The 18811-nt window shown below is 35.5% G+C and overlaps 1 protein-coding gene across 1 annotated transcript; it reads right to left on the bottom strand.

The window, feature by feature from the left end:
• Positions 1-698: 698 nt before the first annotated feature.
• Positions 699-14007, bottom strand: LOC134229717 (transcription factor E4F1-like). The gene is made up of 15 exons (XM_062711491.1): positions 13894-14007; positions 10577-10810; positions 10206-10299; positions 9819-10113; positions 9050-9176; positions 8673-8751; positions 8200-8332; positions 7542-7706; positions 6733-6891; positions 3812-3873; positions 3418-3584; positions 2936-3153; positions 2613-2811; positions 2226-2362; positions 699-1465 (listed from the first exon to the last, which is right to left on the bottom strand). The coding sequence occupies exons 1-15, from the start codon at positions 13937-13939 to the stop codon at positions 842-844; spliced, it is 2739 nt and encodes a 912-aa protein (XP_062567475.1). The 5' UTR covers positions 13940-14007; the 3' UTR covers positions 699-841.
• Positions 14008-18811: the final 4804 nt, after the last annotated feature.

The following is an 18811-nucleotide window of genomic DNA, read 5'->3' as shown; positions in this document are numbered from 1 at the left end:
ATCTTCAAAACATTTTATTTTATTTTACTGAACGACTACTCATTTGATAATTTTATTTCAAAGTTGACGGTTAAGCATATATAGTGGAAAATGGGTTTACTAGAGGTATAAAAAATGAATTTTGAACATGAATGGGTCAAGTCTCAATTCTTCGTTAACGCTTAAATGATAAAAACGTGAATGTGAAATCTATTTCATTTGTCTAAAAAATGGAATCTGAACCCATTCTATATGAAAATCGAGAATTTCTGAAAAAATTTATGCTTTAACAAACTTGTTCATTTAAATCACACTGACAGACGTCAATAATGCATACTCTTCGTAGCGTAGTGTTAAAGCGGTCGGTCTTGGACCAAACCCTGTGCCATGGAGAGTCGAATCATACGTGTAGCTTTTTCTTTTTTTTTTTCACATGTCTTAAAAACATGAGTGAAAAATAAATCATCAGTAAAATATTAAAACAATGAAATACAGAATTAAATGTGTAAAAGATGATATAACCCATATAATTATGAAAAATATAACTTTTAGAATGAGAATTGTTTATTCTCAGAGCGGGGGATTGTCCTCGCCTTGTACGCCTCCATTTTTTGACAGAAGTCTGTTCTCAGTTGATGGTCTTGGGGCCTGTAGTATGTGACAAGAAATTCATCCTCAAGGTTCAACACCTCATCCTCATGATTACATAACAAGATCTCTCAGTTTTACTAGAATTTAATAAATATGCTAAGAAAGTAACAAACCATTTTTATATATATATATTTTTTTAATATACAAAATGCATAATGGGACATTTTTACTGAAGTACATGATAAGTCAATATAGAACAATATGCCCTGGACTATATGTGTGCATGGTCATCAGCCACGCTTGCTACCATCATGGCCTGATGTAATGGATCACCAATGTCAGCATCTGGAGCCATTGCCACTGCTTCAATTTCATTGATGGATGCTGCTCCTGCAGCATGACCTTGGTCTCCTGACTCTGTTCCCATCTCTCCTCCAACATACCCCTCCCCCTTAATGCCGTCCCCTGCCGAGGTCAGCAATGTTATAGTCTCAAGTTCCTCCACACCCTGATTAGCAGGCATTGTCGCTGGATTCATGGCAACAGCTTCAATCTTGTTTATATCTGAGTGGTCAATGGTAACCGCCTCAATTTCTCCCACGGAAGACGGTGCCATGGCTACAGCCTCTATCTGATTGTCTGATACAGGTAAGGTCACAATCTGACTTCCATCATCAATGGTGGAGATGGGCATCATGGCAAGGGTTTCTCCTGTCTTTGAGTTCAGAATCTTCATATTATCTCCTGAATCAGTGATAACAACATAGTCATCTGTCACTTGAACACCCTCCAGAAAGTTTGGATCCACCTCTCCTTCTGTGATGATCTCTACATTTTGAAGGTCTTCTGCACTAAGCCCCGTCTGAACCACGACATACTCTGTGGCTTCGTCCTCCTTCAAATAAAACAGAAAATTAGAAATCCTTAACAAGAGATGCAAAAAATTTGTCACTCAATTTGCTCCCTCTTTCCCTGACAAATGAAATGTATGACATCCTTTGGGTAGCACAAAAGAAGTGAAAGTCAAAAGCCTAAACATTTAACAATGATTGACTACTGCAAACTTGTTTTGTATTGATGTTGCAGAGAGCATTCTTTTTTTCAGATAATTTGTTTTCTTTGTACATGTACATGTGAATACTTCCTTAAAACATATATTCTTGTGAGAGTGCATTTAAATTTTTGATGAGGCCTACCATAGCAGGAACATGAATTAGAACTAAATTGTACAATTCCACTGAGATCATGAAAACCTGATGAGTTACAATCTATCTATCATGGAGAAGGACATAAAAATTGATAAACACATTTATTAGTTTGATCTCAAAACCTATCATCTGAAAAATTTCAAACTGATGTTTTGTGTCAAGTCTGGTTAAAATTTGATCTGTAGTTCAGAAAAAGAGATGCATATTTGAAAAGCATATACATGTACACAAAAGGGCAACAGAAAGACACCTGATAATAGAAAAAAATTGAACAGAGAAGCTCAAATGAGCCTTTCCCTTTTCTTATTGTAGAGATTAAATGGCATATGATTATGTACAACAGAACAGACATTTTTTAATTCTGCATGGAAAAGTTTCTGTTATGCTTTAAACATTTGAGAATGACAGGTGATTGGGTACTGTATGTTACAGTGAAGAGTTCCCTACCTGTGACTGTTCCTGTGTCGAGTCCTCATCCACAATATACTGCTGAGTGTCAGCTACAACAGAGGAGAACTCAGCCAGTACTGTGAACTCCTTCTTCTCTTTGTCCCGAGCCTCCTGTAGCTGTCGATTACAGGGCACTGAAAGGAGAGAATGGTCGTAAATGACACTGCTGGTGCTTTTGTTATTAACATAAAATCTTTTATAAAGTGTACTCAAAGCCCATCTTTGGCCTGCAGTTCAGAGTTCCATCTTCAGTAGTGCTCTGTGAAAATTTGGGCATTTACATGGACTTCCTTGTATGGGTCTAATACCTTTACCATTTAAGTGGCAATTCAGAGTCCTATGTTCATGAAATTATTTTTACATGGACTTTTGTGAGTCTCATACCTTTAGCCTTTAAGTGGCGATTCAGAGTCCCGTGTTCAGCAAATGCTCTGTGACAATGCGGACATTTAAATGGACGTTCGCCTGTGTGCATTCGTTGATGACGAAGCAGTGACCCCTTCTCCCTGAATCTCCGTCGACAAAACGGACAAACATACGGCAGAATGGTGGTGTGAGTTCTCAGATGAACCTTCATGGCATTCTGAATACAAGAATATAATCATTGAATCTGAAAATATTATACTTACACTCAACTTTTTCAAATGTTAGAGATTTGGTAAATACTAAATGAAAAGTTATCATCATCAATCCATCCAAACACTTACATTGGTTTTAAATGCTTTGTGGCACACAGTGCACATAAATGGTCGGTCAATTGAATGGATTTTGAGATGTTCCCTGACATGAGATATCCTTTTGAACAGTTTTCCACACTGGCCACATTTATAGTTCCTGGATTCATTGTGGACACTGAGATGTTTGGATAATGTATCCTTAGTGATGAAGCTCTTCTGACAATGTGGACACTTGTGTGGTCTGTCACCTGAACAATGAAACACTTTGACTTAAATTAACAATGAAAAGAAGAAACAGAGAACATGACAAGCATAGATCTTTAATAATATATAATGAAAAGGTTTAATAAAGGGATAAAACCTCAAGATCACTTTCTTTCTTGCGAAAAAAAAAAAATTCAGAATATAAAAATATATAAATAAATATGATTTCCTGATGATTGTTGGAGACAAGAACAATATTCTAATACCAAAATACTTTTAAACAGCAATTCCTACAAAGCTGTATTTACCCATGTGGGATTTCATGTGAAGCCTGAGGTAGTTCTGACTCTTTACAGCCCGGGCACACACCGGGCACTTGTAGATGTTTCTGGCTCTGTGGATAGAGGGCTCGGGTTCCTCCACCTCCAGGCTGGAGGGAAGTTCTAACAACTGATTTACTGCAATCTGAGCAATCCTACAAATAATTACAGGTGTCAGCCATGTCTAAGTTAAACTACACTTCATGTCAATTATGGACAGCAACATACATGGACGTCAATTAATCAAATTCATGCACTGTATATGGATATATAAATATACAAGTACTGGATGTCTCAAGCATCTTGTTATACCTTTAATAGTCCACTGTTTATACTAAACAATCACTCCTTTATTTGATACAGATAGGAATTACATAGGTACCTGCTTTGGTCTTGATTGCTCTCTGAGGTTCCTTCTGGAATCTGACTGATGAGTTCTGATCCCTAAATTCAACAAGAAATTTTACACATACGCTTAAAAAAATTTTTGAACACTTGTCAAGATCACATGTATCCTAATATAAATTTTAAGTAGTCATTGGCATAGTACCGTACAAGTATGCAGGTGTCACTATACTACATGTAACTAGTTCTAATTGTAACGGGGACCGTTACAGATGTTCCCCAAACGCTCCCCAACTCCCTTCTTGATCCATTTTCCTGTCAGACTTTTTTAAAAAATATGCTCAGTATCAAAGGATTTCATCAAAGAATTATCAATACTACAATGATATCAACTATATCCCATTTAACGTATTGCATGCGCACGCACTTGCATGCACATGCAAAATGATTAAGGCATGTTGTGTAAACCATTAACCTATCTTTTTATCGTGAGAATCAATCAAAATATCATAAAAATATAAATGTTACCATTTTTCGAATATTTTGGTGATTTTACGTATTGCGCATGCGCACGTGCATGCATGCATGTCCTTGCATTCAAATTTGATAGAAGCATAATTTAGGAATCAATTATACCTATTGATATTTTGAATTTCATCCCGTTTCGTTGAGAACTTAGAAAGTTACAGACATTTAAAGTTTCAGCCAATCAGGTTGCAGCACACGTGCATTCGCATGTTTTCAAGATAATTCTTTTAAATCATGCTGTAGATCTTTATAGTGTATGAGTAGGTTCAAAATTTCAAAGGATTTTGTCGAAAAACAAGAAAGATATTGATACATTTGTTTCAGCCAGTCAGAGCAAAGTGCACGCGCATGCGCGTGAGATCTTGCTATTTTGACCGTGTAATCATGTCTCTACTACTAATATATCCTCATATTATAAGTTTCAAAGCATTTCATCAAGAAATAGAAAAGTTGCAGCTATATGTATTATATTAGACATTTCACGTGTTGCACGTGCGCGCTCTTGCAAGCACGTGCGCGAGGAACATGTCATCATGCCTATAGAACTAATATATACTTATATTATGAGTTTCAAAGGATATAGTCAAAAAATAGAAAAGTTACGGCCATATCTATTATATTGGTTTTTTCACGTGTTGCACGTGCACGCTCTTGCAAGCACGTGTGCGGAAAATGACCTTGATTCCGCAAATCTACATAACATGTCTACTAACCCTAAAAAGATTTTACCTACTTCGGGTGAACAGTTTACAAGATCACTCGCGGACAAAAAAGTACCCAGGAAGAAGAAGAAAAATAATAATAATAAAAAACAGAGTAAAAACAATATGTTCCCCAACTTCGTTTGGGGAACATAATTAACTTAAGATCCACACAATACGAGGGTTGTTCGAAAAGTTCGTGGACGATGTCCATCTTCGTTATATTACTCACTGGATATTCAAAACAAGCACATTATAATATGTAAAAATATTTGTTTTGTTGATGTGTGAAGTTTCATTCCATTCGATTTAACACAAATAAATTTACTTCATTTTAAAATCAACATGTTTTGTACCCGCGGAGCACACAAAACGGCACTGTAACGTCAACACATAGCGTCGAGAATATATAATAGATACTATACCTATACATTTCACACAGAATATTCCAATGCCCATTCATTAAATTCTTTTTCTAATACTTGACATTTATTTTTTTAAGAATTGATCTCATTGCATAACTTTCTTTGTTAAGGTTCTAATTTCTTTTAGTACTTAACTCTGCTTTCACAGGATAAGCAACTCTGAAGCGCTTTTGTCTTTCATTTACGTTTCAAATTTAAAAAGTTTTTTTCAGATGTTTACAGTAAAACCGTTTCTTCACAGGTCATCCTCATCCGATACAGAGTCTCTGTCACTTAAATATTGCCTGTACTATTTGTACACACATGCACAACTCGCTTGTGACATATTTTCTTGATTCCTTCAACATTTTTAGAGTTTATTCAGGATTTTTCCTGAGAAAAACACAAAGTTGCTTCGGTATCTGCTGCTCCGTGACGTTCTAAAACGTCATCGTTTTTGTTATTTTCAATAAAGACTACTTATCTTCTCAAGTTGATTTCTTTTCAACAAAGCAAAATATAAAACCATAATTTGGTACACGTATCAATGTAACAATTCTTGATTTGAATTTCTAGGTAGTTTTTCGTTTTTCCTACATTTACAGAGAATATGACTATAGACATAATTTATTGTATTTTCTGTAAGTGACTAAATTTTGTCTTGCTCCGCGATCCGATTTTTGCATTTTTAAAATCTGGATAAGTTTTTAATCAATCGTAATATTTTGTCAAAATTAACACATATCATTTGGTATTTTATTATTATAATATTTCTACCAAATTTGGATAACATATGACGTCAAATAAAAAAGATATGACAGTTGTCCACGAACTTTTCGAACAACCCTTCATGGTTTGTCCTAAATGATTCCTACATTGTTCTTCTGATTCAGGCATTTCCATAAGAACAGGTTTTATTTTTGACATGAAAAAAATGCTGCCTTACAAATTTCAAACAATTTAAAGAAATAGGGGTTTGTTGATTGTCAGAAGTTGTTTGTCATAATTTAGCAGTAGTAATACTGTACATGTAGGTTCTTTGCTGACTCTCATGCAGCCTTTTCATGTGCAAAAATCATTACTTGCCCCACAACGCAAATAAATGTATGAATTGATTGGCAATAAAATTTAAAATTTTTTTTACAAGGTCTAGAAAGAGATCTTTCTATTTGTTTGTTTAAAATGAGCACCAGAAAATGATCACTTTTGTGAAATCATAGCAAGAATACATAAAAATAACTACTGGTAGGCAAACTCTGTACAAAGTTTAGTATTTACCTTTAAATATAAAAATGACATTTCATGTTTATGGCTAACTTCCATACCTTCAGTTGATTCTGATGCAATGAGGTCATGTGATCACTGAGCTGACTGCGACTCTCGGCCACAAAATGACACATACCACACCTGAAAGGTATGTCTGCCAGGTGGGCTCTCAGGTGAATCTTCAGAATATCACAGGACAGAAAATCCTCCTTACAAACCTATAAATAGAATTATTATTTTTCTGTATTGTTCCAACTATCTGATTGGCTCAAACTGGATCACATGATCAAGTATAAAAAGTGTTACAGACTCGATGTTTCTATTTTAAAAATTTATAAACCTGCTGTTTCTAAATTTGGAAACGTTCTTCTGCGAAGCAACAATAGTGCTGACGTCACAATAGTCTTTATAGACTGGATGTTTCTAAAAACAGATACTGCGACTGGTTTTCATTACTGTGACGTCATAATGCAATGACATAACAATGCCTTGTATAAGAAGGTACTGAGTATTAAAATGAAGGATTTTAAGACATTTCTTTTTAACTTATAAAAAATAATAAAACAATTGTAGCCTTTTGATTCGGTACAATCCCTCTATATATAGACCTTAGAGAAAGCATATCGACCTCGCACTTCGTGCTCGGTCGATATGCTTTCTCTAAGGTCTATATATCGAGGGATTGACCTCATCAAAAGGCTATAATTGTATATTATCTCTTTCAAAACATACAGGTATGCTAATTAATAAGAGCAGTTTAATAGAATAAAACAAAACATAAAACACTGACATACATGTATATATACATGTACATGATCATAAAATATCCTGAAGGAGCCTAATTTCCATTAAAAAAAATCATTCCTACTTTGCACTGAGTTGGGTTGATGATTTCTTCTTCTAGGATGTTATCAGTGGGTAAGGTGACCCCATCCATATTGATTTCCTCCACGGTAACCCCTACCTCCCCATCCTCATTAGACGCAATAACCTCCGCAACAGCACACTCTGTCTCCATATCCTTTACAGCATCCTAAAACATTATAAGAATTGTTTGTTATTATGAGTCATCCAAATACCACACCCTCACATTTTTTGTCAACATATCACATGTGAATTTACAAGCAACTTAGAAGCGTCTTTTATAATGAACCTTTCAGATTTCATAATTTTAAATATTGATTTGACATTAATTTTTCTAAGTATTAATACTGGAAATTTAATCTAACAGGATGTTTTAGTTCTCCAAGATTATATTTATACTTCTTCCCTGAATACATATGGTGGTGATTATCACAGGAACAAACAATTTTCTATCTAACCAAACAAAGTTCAACATCTTTGTACTCAAAATAAAAATATCTCTGCTGTTGTTAAGCAGGAAAAAAGTGGGCCTAATGAAGAATTTTCAGTATTTGTTTGCATTTTTTTATTCTTTCATTTATTTAGATTGAAATAGGTTAAATTCAAAACCAGCTAAGCAGTTACTGACATTATGATGATTCCTGAATGTATATAGATCTCACCTCTTGTTCTGGCTCCAACTTCACTGGCACTACTGTAGTCTTTACTTTCGCTTGAGGTCCATACATGGCATTAGCAGACCACCGCTTTCCATACCTTGGCAAATCTAGGTCAGATTTCTGCTTACATGGTATTCTTAATAAAAATTTACATGAATTGTTTGTAAGTAGTTGAAACTTACTACATAAATTTTTGTAGAGATAAAAAAAATGGATCCAAATGTACTTGTTTTTGATTTATTAATAGCTGAATTTTGTGAACTTTTATTGTCTTTTTAGCTCATTGGCCATTGGAGCTGAAAGTTAGTGAACTTCTCTGATCAATAATTAACCAGTGTCAGAATGTCTTTATGTACATGTTATCTATATGTCTGTTGGGATTGTTTTGCTACCTACTTCTAGGATTTCACAGTATTCTGATTATATTTATACACCAAGTGTATGCAGTCTAACATAGTACATAAACATGAATTTACCTTGATTTTAAATGCCGTGTAAGTGCTCCAGATTCTGTAAAAGTTCTATCACATTCATCACACTTAAATGGGCGTTCACCTATTGAAGGAATATCTTTTTTTTAAATTAACTGAAACGAAACTGAACTAAATACTTCCAAATAATTTTGCAATGTACACTGATTTTAACATAGGAATTATTACAGTCCCTTGAGATACATTAGAAAAGATGTTTACTTTTATATTAGGAATGGTCCAAATAAACAGTACACACAATTAAATTGTGCTTCAGGGTTTTTAATTGTTGTTTAAATCATACAGATAGGCATTTCAGAAATAGTCAATATTTATGAACTTCTTCTTTAAAACACCTAATTATACATGTATGTATTATAAACCTGTGTGTCGCCTCATGTGTCTCTTTAAGGACCCTTTTGTTTTGAATGCATAGTTACAACCCTCTATGGTACAAGGAAAATCTCTTGTGGATGAGTGAATCAACATGTGAGCTCGTAACACAGGTGCCTGGAGAAAAAAAAAGCAACATTCAATGTCAAATTTCAATTCATGCATAACAGATGACTAATGATGACATCTGACTGACAACACATGCTTATAGAACACAACATTTATCTCCACAACCTTTATCATTGACTTGCTCAAGTCTCTGTTTTTACTGTTTATTTTTTAATATATTTTTAAAAAATTCTTTGTTCATTTTTGTATTGCTGTCCTCTGCTCTCTACCATACCATATAAGTAGAATTTTTAGCGAGGATTTAATTTTGGCATTATTAGTGAGTGTGTCGAGATCGCTAAAATTGACTATCGCTAAAAATTAATTGCATTTTATTTGTAATAGTGTCTTTAATGTGCATTTTAAAATCGCTAAAATAGCATCTCGCTAAAAATAAATTACCAGTTTTTGAGGACAAATCGCTGAATTTGTGTTTGTGTTTATGTTTGATTATTGTTAAATAATTAGAAAACCATTTAAGAATCTGCATTATAAAATAGTGATTGTTAGCTAAAACTTCCACTTATACGGTAGTTAAATGAAACATAGACTATGTTTGACATTTTCAACAAGTTTGAACAAGAGCACTAAATCATAGAGACTTGAGCAAGTCTACCTTTATCAATGACTTTGAAGAAACAAAAACATTACCTCCTTAAATCTGTTCCCACATACACTGCATGCAAAAGGCCGGTCCCCCTTGTCTGCAGTTTGGAGAGGAATGTGCTCCACCTGTACCTCCTTTGTGTTGCTCTTGAGTGTCACACGGAGCTCCTCTTTGATACTGAAATCTGTGTCTGTGGGGTCCGCGTCCTCTAGGACGTCTGCTGTAGTCTCCTCTTCAGCCTCCCTCTTCTCCTCCCCATCAGAGCCATCACCCATAGACGTGGTGTACTCCCCCGACTGATCATGTACATACTCTATGTGTCTCCTTAACGTCGCCTCCCTTAATTAAAAAACAGGCTTCTAATTAGAGCCTCTTCAATGGTAAACAAGAAGTTGTAAAATGACAATATAAATTACATCAATATCTCATACCTGTTAAATTTTATGTTGCATTTTGGACACCAGTAAGATTGTCTTTCTGTTATCACCAATTCAGGATTAAGTGATTCATTAAATTTCTTCTTTCCTGTTTAATATAAAAATAATTAAGATTCAAGAATCAATAAAAAGAACATTATTATAAAATTGTTTGTATGATAACAAAAGTAACAGATAATCGAAGAAGAAAAATTGTTGTGCATAATATAGGGACCCAAAATATAGAAATAAAATAACAAAAGCTTTTTAGTTCCTATCATAATGGACACAAATAAAATTTAAGAGCTAACCAAAGTTTACTGATGTACAAGTGAAATCCTCACTCACTGTCACTGACAGTCATTCTCATGACAGAACACCCTCACCTCTTTTTCTCTGTTGAATGTTTTCCTTCTCGCTGCCTTTTTCTGGTTTCGCTTTCTCCGGTTTCTGGATGAGTTGAGGGACCACCATGCGCCTGTCGCTAGTCCTGGAGAGCTTGACTTTGTAGTTGTCATGTTTCACCTTGTGTTGAAGATAGTCACTCAAGTTGGTAAAAACAAGTTTACACTTCTTACATAAGTGAATGTCTTCATCACCCTCGGTATCCGTATCAAATCCTGAAGAACAAAAGATGTTTACAAATACTCTTTTTTCAACTAGCTATAGTACATTGGAATAGATTGCCAAGCACTGTTGTCTCACTTCTAAATATTAAGAAAATGAAACTGGAGCCAGGAGGTGTCAAACTGAATCAACTCAGATCACAATTACATAAAGTTCTTTTATCTTTCTTAAACAATTGTGAATTACAGTGGTAGAAACTCCCTAAAATTACAACTCGCAAATAATTGCGAGTTCCAAAAAAATGAACTCGCAATTTCAAAAGACAACTCAAAATTTTAAAATGAAAGCTTTTTAGAAATAAATCCCTGTCTATCCATTTTTAAAAAATAAAATTCAAAATTTTCTACATGAGGTTGAAAAAATATTATGTTTGTTTCCTGTAATATTCCCAAAAAATCAATGTTTGGTAGGTCAGGATTTTTTTTCTTATGATTGATAGAGTTAAACATCCCTGAACTTCAAAAAGTTGTGGGGGGAAATTGTTGTTACAATAATGATTACTCTTCATATTTAAGGTAAATGTTAACTAGGTTGACATATTTTATGTCTCAAGTTAAGCAGCAATTAATATTGTTTTGAATAAATGGAATCAGTTGATTGATCAAACCACACAGATCTGGCAGAAAAAAATTCACCCAGAGGTAATTTGAATGGATCGCTCGTTTTTTTTTTTTTTTTAGGCTTTGCATCAATCATCGTACATGGGTTTAAAAATGGGGAATGTCAGATATATTTTTTCCTGGGTGAAATTTACAATGAAAAAAATCAACTTGCAAAAATTTGCCATTTACAAATTTTTAAACTCGCGATTTGGATATTCTAACTCGCATTTTGCGAGTTATATATAGTGAATTTTGAACCCTGGTGAATGCTGCTTTATCTTAAAATTATCTTAAATACTAATTTGATAGTGAGTATAGCGAGCAGCGCTGGTCACACTGCGAACTCTAAACCAAAGACAATGCCTGGGCAAAGAGAAAATTCAGACTTGCACATTGATCCAAATGATTTTTTTTCTGCAGTAACATCTGGACCTGCAATGCGCTGTCATGAGAATAACAACAAAAGTTCAACAAAAAACAATAAACTTGCCTTCATTTAAGGCATACAATGTATGTAATCTCAAAATGGTTTGATAATCAAAAATAATTTGGTAGTTATATTCAGTGCAACCCCTTTTGTATTCATCGAAACCATTTCAGAGCGGATCCGCTCCGATTTCCTAGGCCATCCTTAAAAAAATGTTTGTTTGGAATCTTTCCTTATTTGCAATTGAGGTAGGAGGGAGAATTAATTAAGGGAAATTATTTTTTTTTTACAGTTTTTTCAAATTGAAGCTAATTAATAATATATTAAAAATCGGAATGAACAGTGGTGATTAACAACAAAAGTTCAACAACAAAAAAATCTTCCTTTTATTTGATATAATATCATTTTTTGATAAAAAAATAATTTGGTAGTTATATTCAGTGCAACCCCTTTTGTATTCATCGATCTTTCTTCGATGTTAGATTTGCTTATCTATATGGGATTAAAAGTTTGCAAACAGTTAGAACCATCAAACTTTTTCTTTACTGATTTTAAAAATCTTTTTAAAACAATTTCTTTCCTGCACAAATCTTTTTAAAACAATTTCATTAGTGTATTTCATAGCATTTCTCTTTGAAATTTAGCCCTTCTTTTATCCAACCCTTACAAAGAGTGCGAATCACACAAAATTTCTTAAGAATACGTTGAGATGTTTTGTGAAAAACGCGGGAGGGGGTGCTTGGCGATATGTTGCTAAAAGTGTTTTAGCCATTTTGAATCAGCTTTAACATTTTTGTTCTAATCTAACGGTGTCAAAGACTTCAAAATTTCGACTCAAAAATGATAGTTTCTGTTGTCTGGTTGTCAGACAACATTTTTCCTTTGTATTTGAGAGTAAACATTTCTGACCCATGTAACTTATCCTATCAAGTTCAAAGGGCAATTTATTACTAGTTGCTCTTTTCAGGTATCGGTGTATCATTCCATTTAACTTTTTATTCACCTTTTATTTTTATGAAGATGCATAAATGTTCTGGTCTTCAACGCTTGAATGTTTTCACATCCACTGATACAACTATGTTTCTCTCTCTATATATGGCGGCTTTCATTTTTGCAATTCGCCACCTATATTCCCTATATCATAAATACTATGAATAAAGCGTTTTATTGACTGGTGTTGTTAAATTTATGCAAGCTCAAACCCGACTTTAAAAAGCTATTTCTAGAAGAACTGATATTAACTTGTAAAAAGCGATGTCGGACATAAGACGGTAATATATGTTTATATTTCCAATATTTTGCCAATAAAATTTTTTGAGCGGGGGATATTTCAAAAAACCGGGCGGCAATTTTTTTCCAAACAAACTATAATTTTATTTTGGCCTTACATTGCAACTATATATGGGAAGTATTCTAACTGTGTTGAAGGTTTGCCCCAAGGCACAGTTAGAACCATCACTGGCATCAGGGACTGGAATGATCTACCACCCGATAATTGAATATACATTTTTGTTGATAACTACGAGTCTTTTAAGACCAGACTCGTAGTGTATCTGAAATAAATACCGGTACCAGAGCCAAAACTGCTTTTATCCTGCACCTACAACTGTAAATAGATGATTTTAAACTTTTAAAATGCACCTCTTGTCTGATGTCAAACTTGTGTGATGGGTCGGTGACCTCTTACAAGTAAAGAAGTAGAAGATTATTCTAACTATGATATCTTTTATCCTAAATCATGACTTCGTGTTTGTCTTATAAGCTAAACCCGATCTTTAGCTTTCCTATACAGTTCAAACCAAAGGCAATTGTTTCATACAGTGCGCTAGGCCACACATGTTACTAAAGTCTACTACTAGACTGCCTGAAAACGCGTCTGTGCAGAGAGGTCTTGTGGCTCAACAGCAATGGCGATGCCTTTGCATGTGCCAAAAGTGTTTTAGGTTTTTTGAATCTATACAACAGCTTTTTAAGTACCTTGATATTTTGTTCTAATCTAACTATTTTGCAATCTTTAAATTATTTGCAAGAATTTCGTCTGCTTTACCGTCAAAAATGATAGTTTCTGTTGTCTGGTTGTCGTTCTCTGTCATGGCGTCTTCCTTGCGACTGTCGTAATCTCAACTTCCTATTTTGAGAGCGCGGGAAATTTAAACTCAATCAGGTCTGAGGAAAAGGGGGCTACCGCTATAATTTGCCGTTGAAAATATTCAAAAAGAATGATTTGGACATATTTTACTTTTTTGCAAATGATGATGAGACACACTGGGGATTTCAATGAGGAATTATGTCTGGGAAAAGAGGGGGGTCTAGGCTACTTTGTCCTAGCTATATAATATATACTAGATATACAGCTTTGAGTAGTGTTAATTAACACATATCTTAACGTTTTAATATATCCACATCACGGTATGGGTTTTGACATAATGTAATAAAGTGTTGATATAATATAAAGATATGTTCACATTATGTTATACACTTTTTACACCACGAATAAAGCACTATAAAGGTAAGATGTGTTCACCTCACATCATGATGCTATAAAGTTCCATTTAATAATTTTGATCATAATACAAATATACACTCTCAAAAAGGAATGGGCTTTTGACTTCATGTGATGATAAGTTTAATTATAAAACACAATTTACTTCTAAAACAATATTTGATAAAAGAAATATCTAGAATATATGTTTCAGTATTTTTAACACAATGTTCACATTATCACTTCACATAATGAATTTTTTACCATTTGATATCTAACATAATGAAAAAACTTCATGTAATACATATCAATTTTTATTTTCATCATCCCATAAAAAATGATAACACTATATAGTCTTAATTTAGGAATATCTTGAGAAACATTATTATGTCAAAACATCAGGAAACTGGAAGTGAAGATCAACATTGCGGGGGGGGGGCAATATAATGTAAAACAAATTAGGACAAGTCGAGGAATATCAAGGGACATTTAAGGCTGTCGAACTCGTGCAGCAGAGTTTTTAGAATTGACAGTACTATGTTCTCGAGGAGACTTCATCATGTTCATGATCAAATCTTTGGAGGTTTCAGTCATTACAGTATTTACGCCTTTTTTCTTCCGAGGCCTAGCTCTAGCTTGCTGACATGTGATGGAGCAAATAATGAGACTGCCTGAGAAAGAGCAACACTTGCCATAACACTGTTTGGAAGCAGGATGACACTACGCGGGGAGCTTCAATATGTAGAGAAATTTTACTAGACAGAACAACGAGTTGATGCAAATTCCATTGTTTTACTGACAGAAGTCCATACCACGAAGACAAAGAACATCTGTTCTTAGATAGATCGGCTGACATGCAGGAGCAGGGCGATCTCGAATTTTGTCTTTCCTGATGTGGTCCAGACAGAACAGAGACTGGACATAGACAAGAGGATCATTATTACTGAGCTTAGATTTTCGTTAAAAGAATTTTGTCATAAAGCCGGCCAAAACGGACCGGGAAGAATCCAAATATTGGGAACTCAAAGCTAGGAACTAGAGGACAATTCTTTCTTAAATGGAGTATAGAGGACAGAGCTTTTTCCAATGAAGTATAGAGGACAGAGCTTTGTCCAATCGAAGTAAAAGTCGTGGTTTCCTTTTGCAATCAGTGTGGAGAATTCGAATGATTAAAGACTCTGGAATCCGTTACGAAAAACAGACAAAAAACCTGGTGCACGTGATCATTCAGGGAAGGCTTCATACTCCCGAGATTCGACACATAAGAGATACCAAGAAAAGAAGACAGAACGACTTGGTATCTTGGTAGTAGCTTTCTAAGCATGTTGTTTTTGAGCAGTAAAAACTCAATAACTTAATACAGAACGGTCACAATGATGCAATCCCATCTCCTCCAAAAGTATAATATATTAAAAAATACATAAAAAGAAAAATGTAAAACACGAAAACGCAATTATGTACGTCTGACTAAGCTGAATAATTTTAATTAAAGTTAAGTACATGTATTCTGCACCCCACCTACGCCCCCTTTATTTTCTTGAGATACAAACTAAAATTGGGAGTTTATAAATCTACCATTTTTTCACTCAACTGCATCGGAAGGCAAAACATGAAATAATAATTAAAACAAAACAAAATTAATTTGGGGATTGTCTCGATTTTGTTTTCTTGGGACATTTCTTTTCCAATAACTTTCTTGGCCAGTTATACTCGACACAAAAGAATGACAGACGTGCAGAGATTCGCATATACTGTATCTATGTCCACCGGAATTCGAGGACATGTTCATTAAAAAAGACTATTGTCGGCTTTAAGGGTATATTTCAGGAGTTACCGTTATTTCCAAGGTAAAAGGTGGGATCAGTTGCCTATAGAGGAGTAATCCCCCTCTGCTGACTGGTCTTACCCGCCATGAGCCCTATGTATTGATCAGGCAGACGAAACATTACGTAGTCAAACTGAGATAGAAACAAAGGCTTAGCAATTGGTATGAAACAAGCCAGCCAAAATACGACTCTGTGATAGGTCATATTTGCTAAAATGATGTGAATATGACAGAAAGCTGCCGAGAACGGGAGGCAGAAGGAACTGTACAGCATAGTAAAACAGCTGACAAGAAAGATTAATAAACAAACAGCAGCGGTGAAGAGCTGCTGAAAAATAAAGAAGCGAGGCTTGCCAGATGGAGGGAACATTTTGAGGAAGTACTCAATAGAGACAAGCCAGAGTCACCACCACAAGACGAACATGATAAGGGAGAAGATCTAGGCATCTCCGTTGAGCCACCCACCACACAGGAAATAAGGACTGCATTGAAGACGCTTCGGAATGGGAAGGCCCCTGGAGCAGATCAAATAACTACAGAAATGTTTAAGGCAGACCTTGATAAGAGCAGCCAGGAATTGAAGCACACCTTTGACCAGATATGGAAGGAGGAAAAGGTGCCCAAAGAATGGAACAGAGGACTGATCTGTAAAATTCCCAAGAGAGGCAACTTACAGGACTGCAGCAACTGGCGGGAGTCATATTGCTGTCTCTAGCCAGCAAAGCACTCAGCAGGATCATCATTAACAGAATTCAGGCTGGAGTTGACCGTAATTTGAGGAAAGAGCAGGCAGGGTTCCGGAGAGGTTGAGGGACTGATAACCAGATCTTCATCCTAAGGAACATCCTGGAGCAAGTAAACGAGTGCAATGCTACACTGTACATCCATTTTGTGGACTTTGAGAGATCTTTGGACTCGGTGCACAAAGACATCCTTTGGGTCATCATGAAGAAGTATGGAATACCCAGAAAACTTATTATGATAGTCAAAGCCCTGTATGACAAATTTCAATGCTCTGTGATTGATGAAAACAAGTCCACAAACCCTTTTCCTGTAGTGACTGGTGTCAAACAAGGATGCTGCATGTCAGGCTTCTTGTTCCTTCTAGTAATAGACTGGGTGATGCAACAAACTGTCAGAGAAAATACAACAGGAATTAGATGGGACTTCACCACTATGCTCGAAGACCTCGACTTTGCGGACGGCATTGCCCTATTGTCATCAGCAATGAACCATCTTAAATCTAAGACAACAAAACTGGAAGAAAACACCGCAAAGTTGAGTTGAATCTGAATGCCAAGAAGTGCAAAGTGATGAAGATAAATAGCAAGAGTGAAATCAGCCTGACAGTCGGAAACAGTGAAGCCGACGAGGTGGACAGCTTTACCTACCTCGGCGCCAATGTCACCAAGGATGGAGGAGGAACTGCTGACATCAGGAAGAGGATAGCACTGACCGGTGCATTCTTCAGGAGGCTAACCAACATCTGGCAAACTACAGACATCGGTAGAAAGATAAAAATCTCCTTATTTAAGAATCTGGTCCTCTCTGTATTATTATACGGATGTGAGACCTGGAAGCTTACCAAGACAGAGGAAAAGAAGATTGACATCTTTCAGACAAGTGCCTCAGAAGGATCCTTAAGGTCAGATGGCAGCAGCACATACCAAACAAGACAGTTCTGGGAATGGCAGAAGCAGAAAGCATCAATGGCGAGGTGAGGAAGAGGAGACGGAATTGGATAGGCCATGTGCATAGAAAGGATCTCACGGATGACTGTGCTGTGGCCCTCGGGTGTCCGGGTGAAGGGAGGAGGAAGCTAGGTCGCCCTAAGACAACATGGCGACGGATGGTGGAGGTGGCGCGAATCAATGCTGGCTGGAACTCCTGGAACACGGCACGCCGTGCAGCCTGAGACCTGCCCAGTGGAAAAGAGATGTCCAGGCCTTGTGTGCCTCCTGGCACGGAGAGAATTAAGGTTAAGGATGTGAATTTGATTACGAGGATCCAATTCAGCAACACTTTCTCGTCATTACTGTGGAATCATTTTAATTCGTAGGGGTCAATGTTCGTGGGTAGATAAAATAAAATTTTGTTTGTTCATGGGACGTAATTTCGTGGGTAACTCATATACAGAAGATGCAATAAATAAATATGATTACAAAATAAATCTTCGTGGGGATGTCAATTAGTGGATAAGGGTGACCCACGAAATCCACGAACATTGGTCCCCCACGAACATTGATTATTCCACAGTATTTCTCATAAATAACTTTCTTTTTAAAAAAATTATGTTAGTGGTACACCTTATCATTCATACAGACACTGACAACAGTGAGATAATAGACTGCAACTTCCTTGATAAATTTTCTCAGAGTCTGCAAAGTACTTTCAATTGAAAGACATTAGAAAGAAGCCTCAGTTGGTTTATTTTGGTTCCAAGCATTCTAACAAGGATTATTTTCACTAAAAGTTTTTGAATTTAGATTACTATTTTTTTAGAACATGTTTTGTATACATGAGCCAGAGACCTTACATTATATACTGGGATTTTAAGAACCGATGGACTTGTTATTTTCAAGGTAGCCCTAGTTTAAATGTTAACAAACATCGATTGTCTATCAAAGTCAAATGACGATATTTGAATTAAAGATTAAA

This window comes from Saccostrea cucullata, unplaced genomic scaffold (assembly GCF_032062105.1).
Source record: "Saccostrea cucullata isolate Sc308-1 unplaced genomic scaffold, CSIRO_AGI_Scuc_v1 ctg30, whole genome shotgun sequence".
Taxonomy (NCBI): domain Eukaryota; kingdom Metazoa; phylum Mollusca; class Bivalvia; order Ostreida; family Ostreidae; genus Saccostrea; species Saccostrea cuccullata.
The sequence above is the reverse complement of the archived record's forward strand: the minus strand, read 5'-3'. Positions and strand labels throughout refer to the sequence as shown.

Excerpts from the sequence above, each read along its gene's own strand:
- LOC134229717 (XM_062711491.1), bottom strand. The coding sequence starts at position 13,939 with ATGACAGAGAACGACAACCAGACAACAGAAACTATCATTTTTGACG. Across the intron at positions 10,811-13,893 it reads AGAAACTATCATTTTTGACG|GATTTGATACGGATACCGAG; the intron begins GTAAAGCAGACG and ends TTTGTTCTTCAG. Across the intron at positions 1,466-2,225 it reads CGACACAGGAACAGTCACAG|GAGGACGAAGCCACAGAGTA; the intron begins GTAGGGAACTCT and ends TTTTATTTGAAG.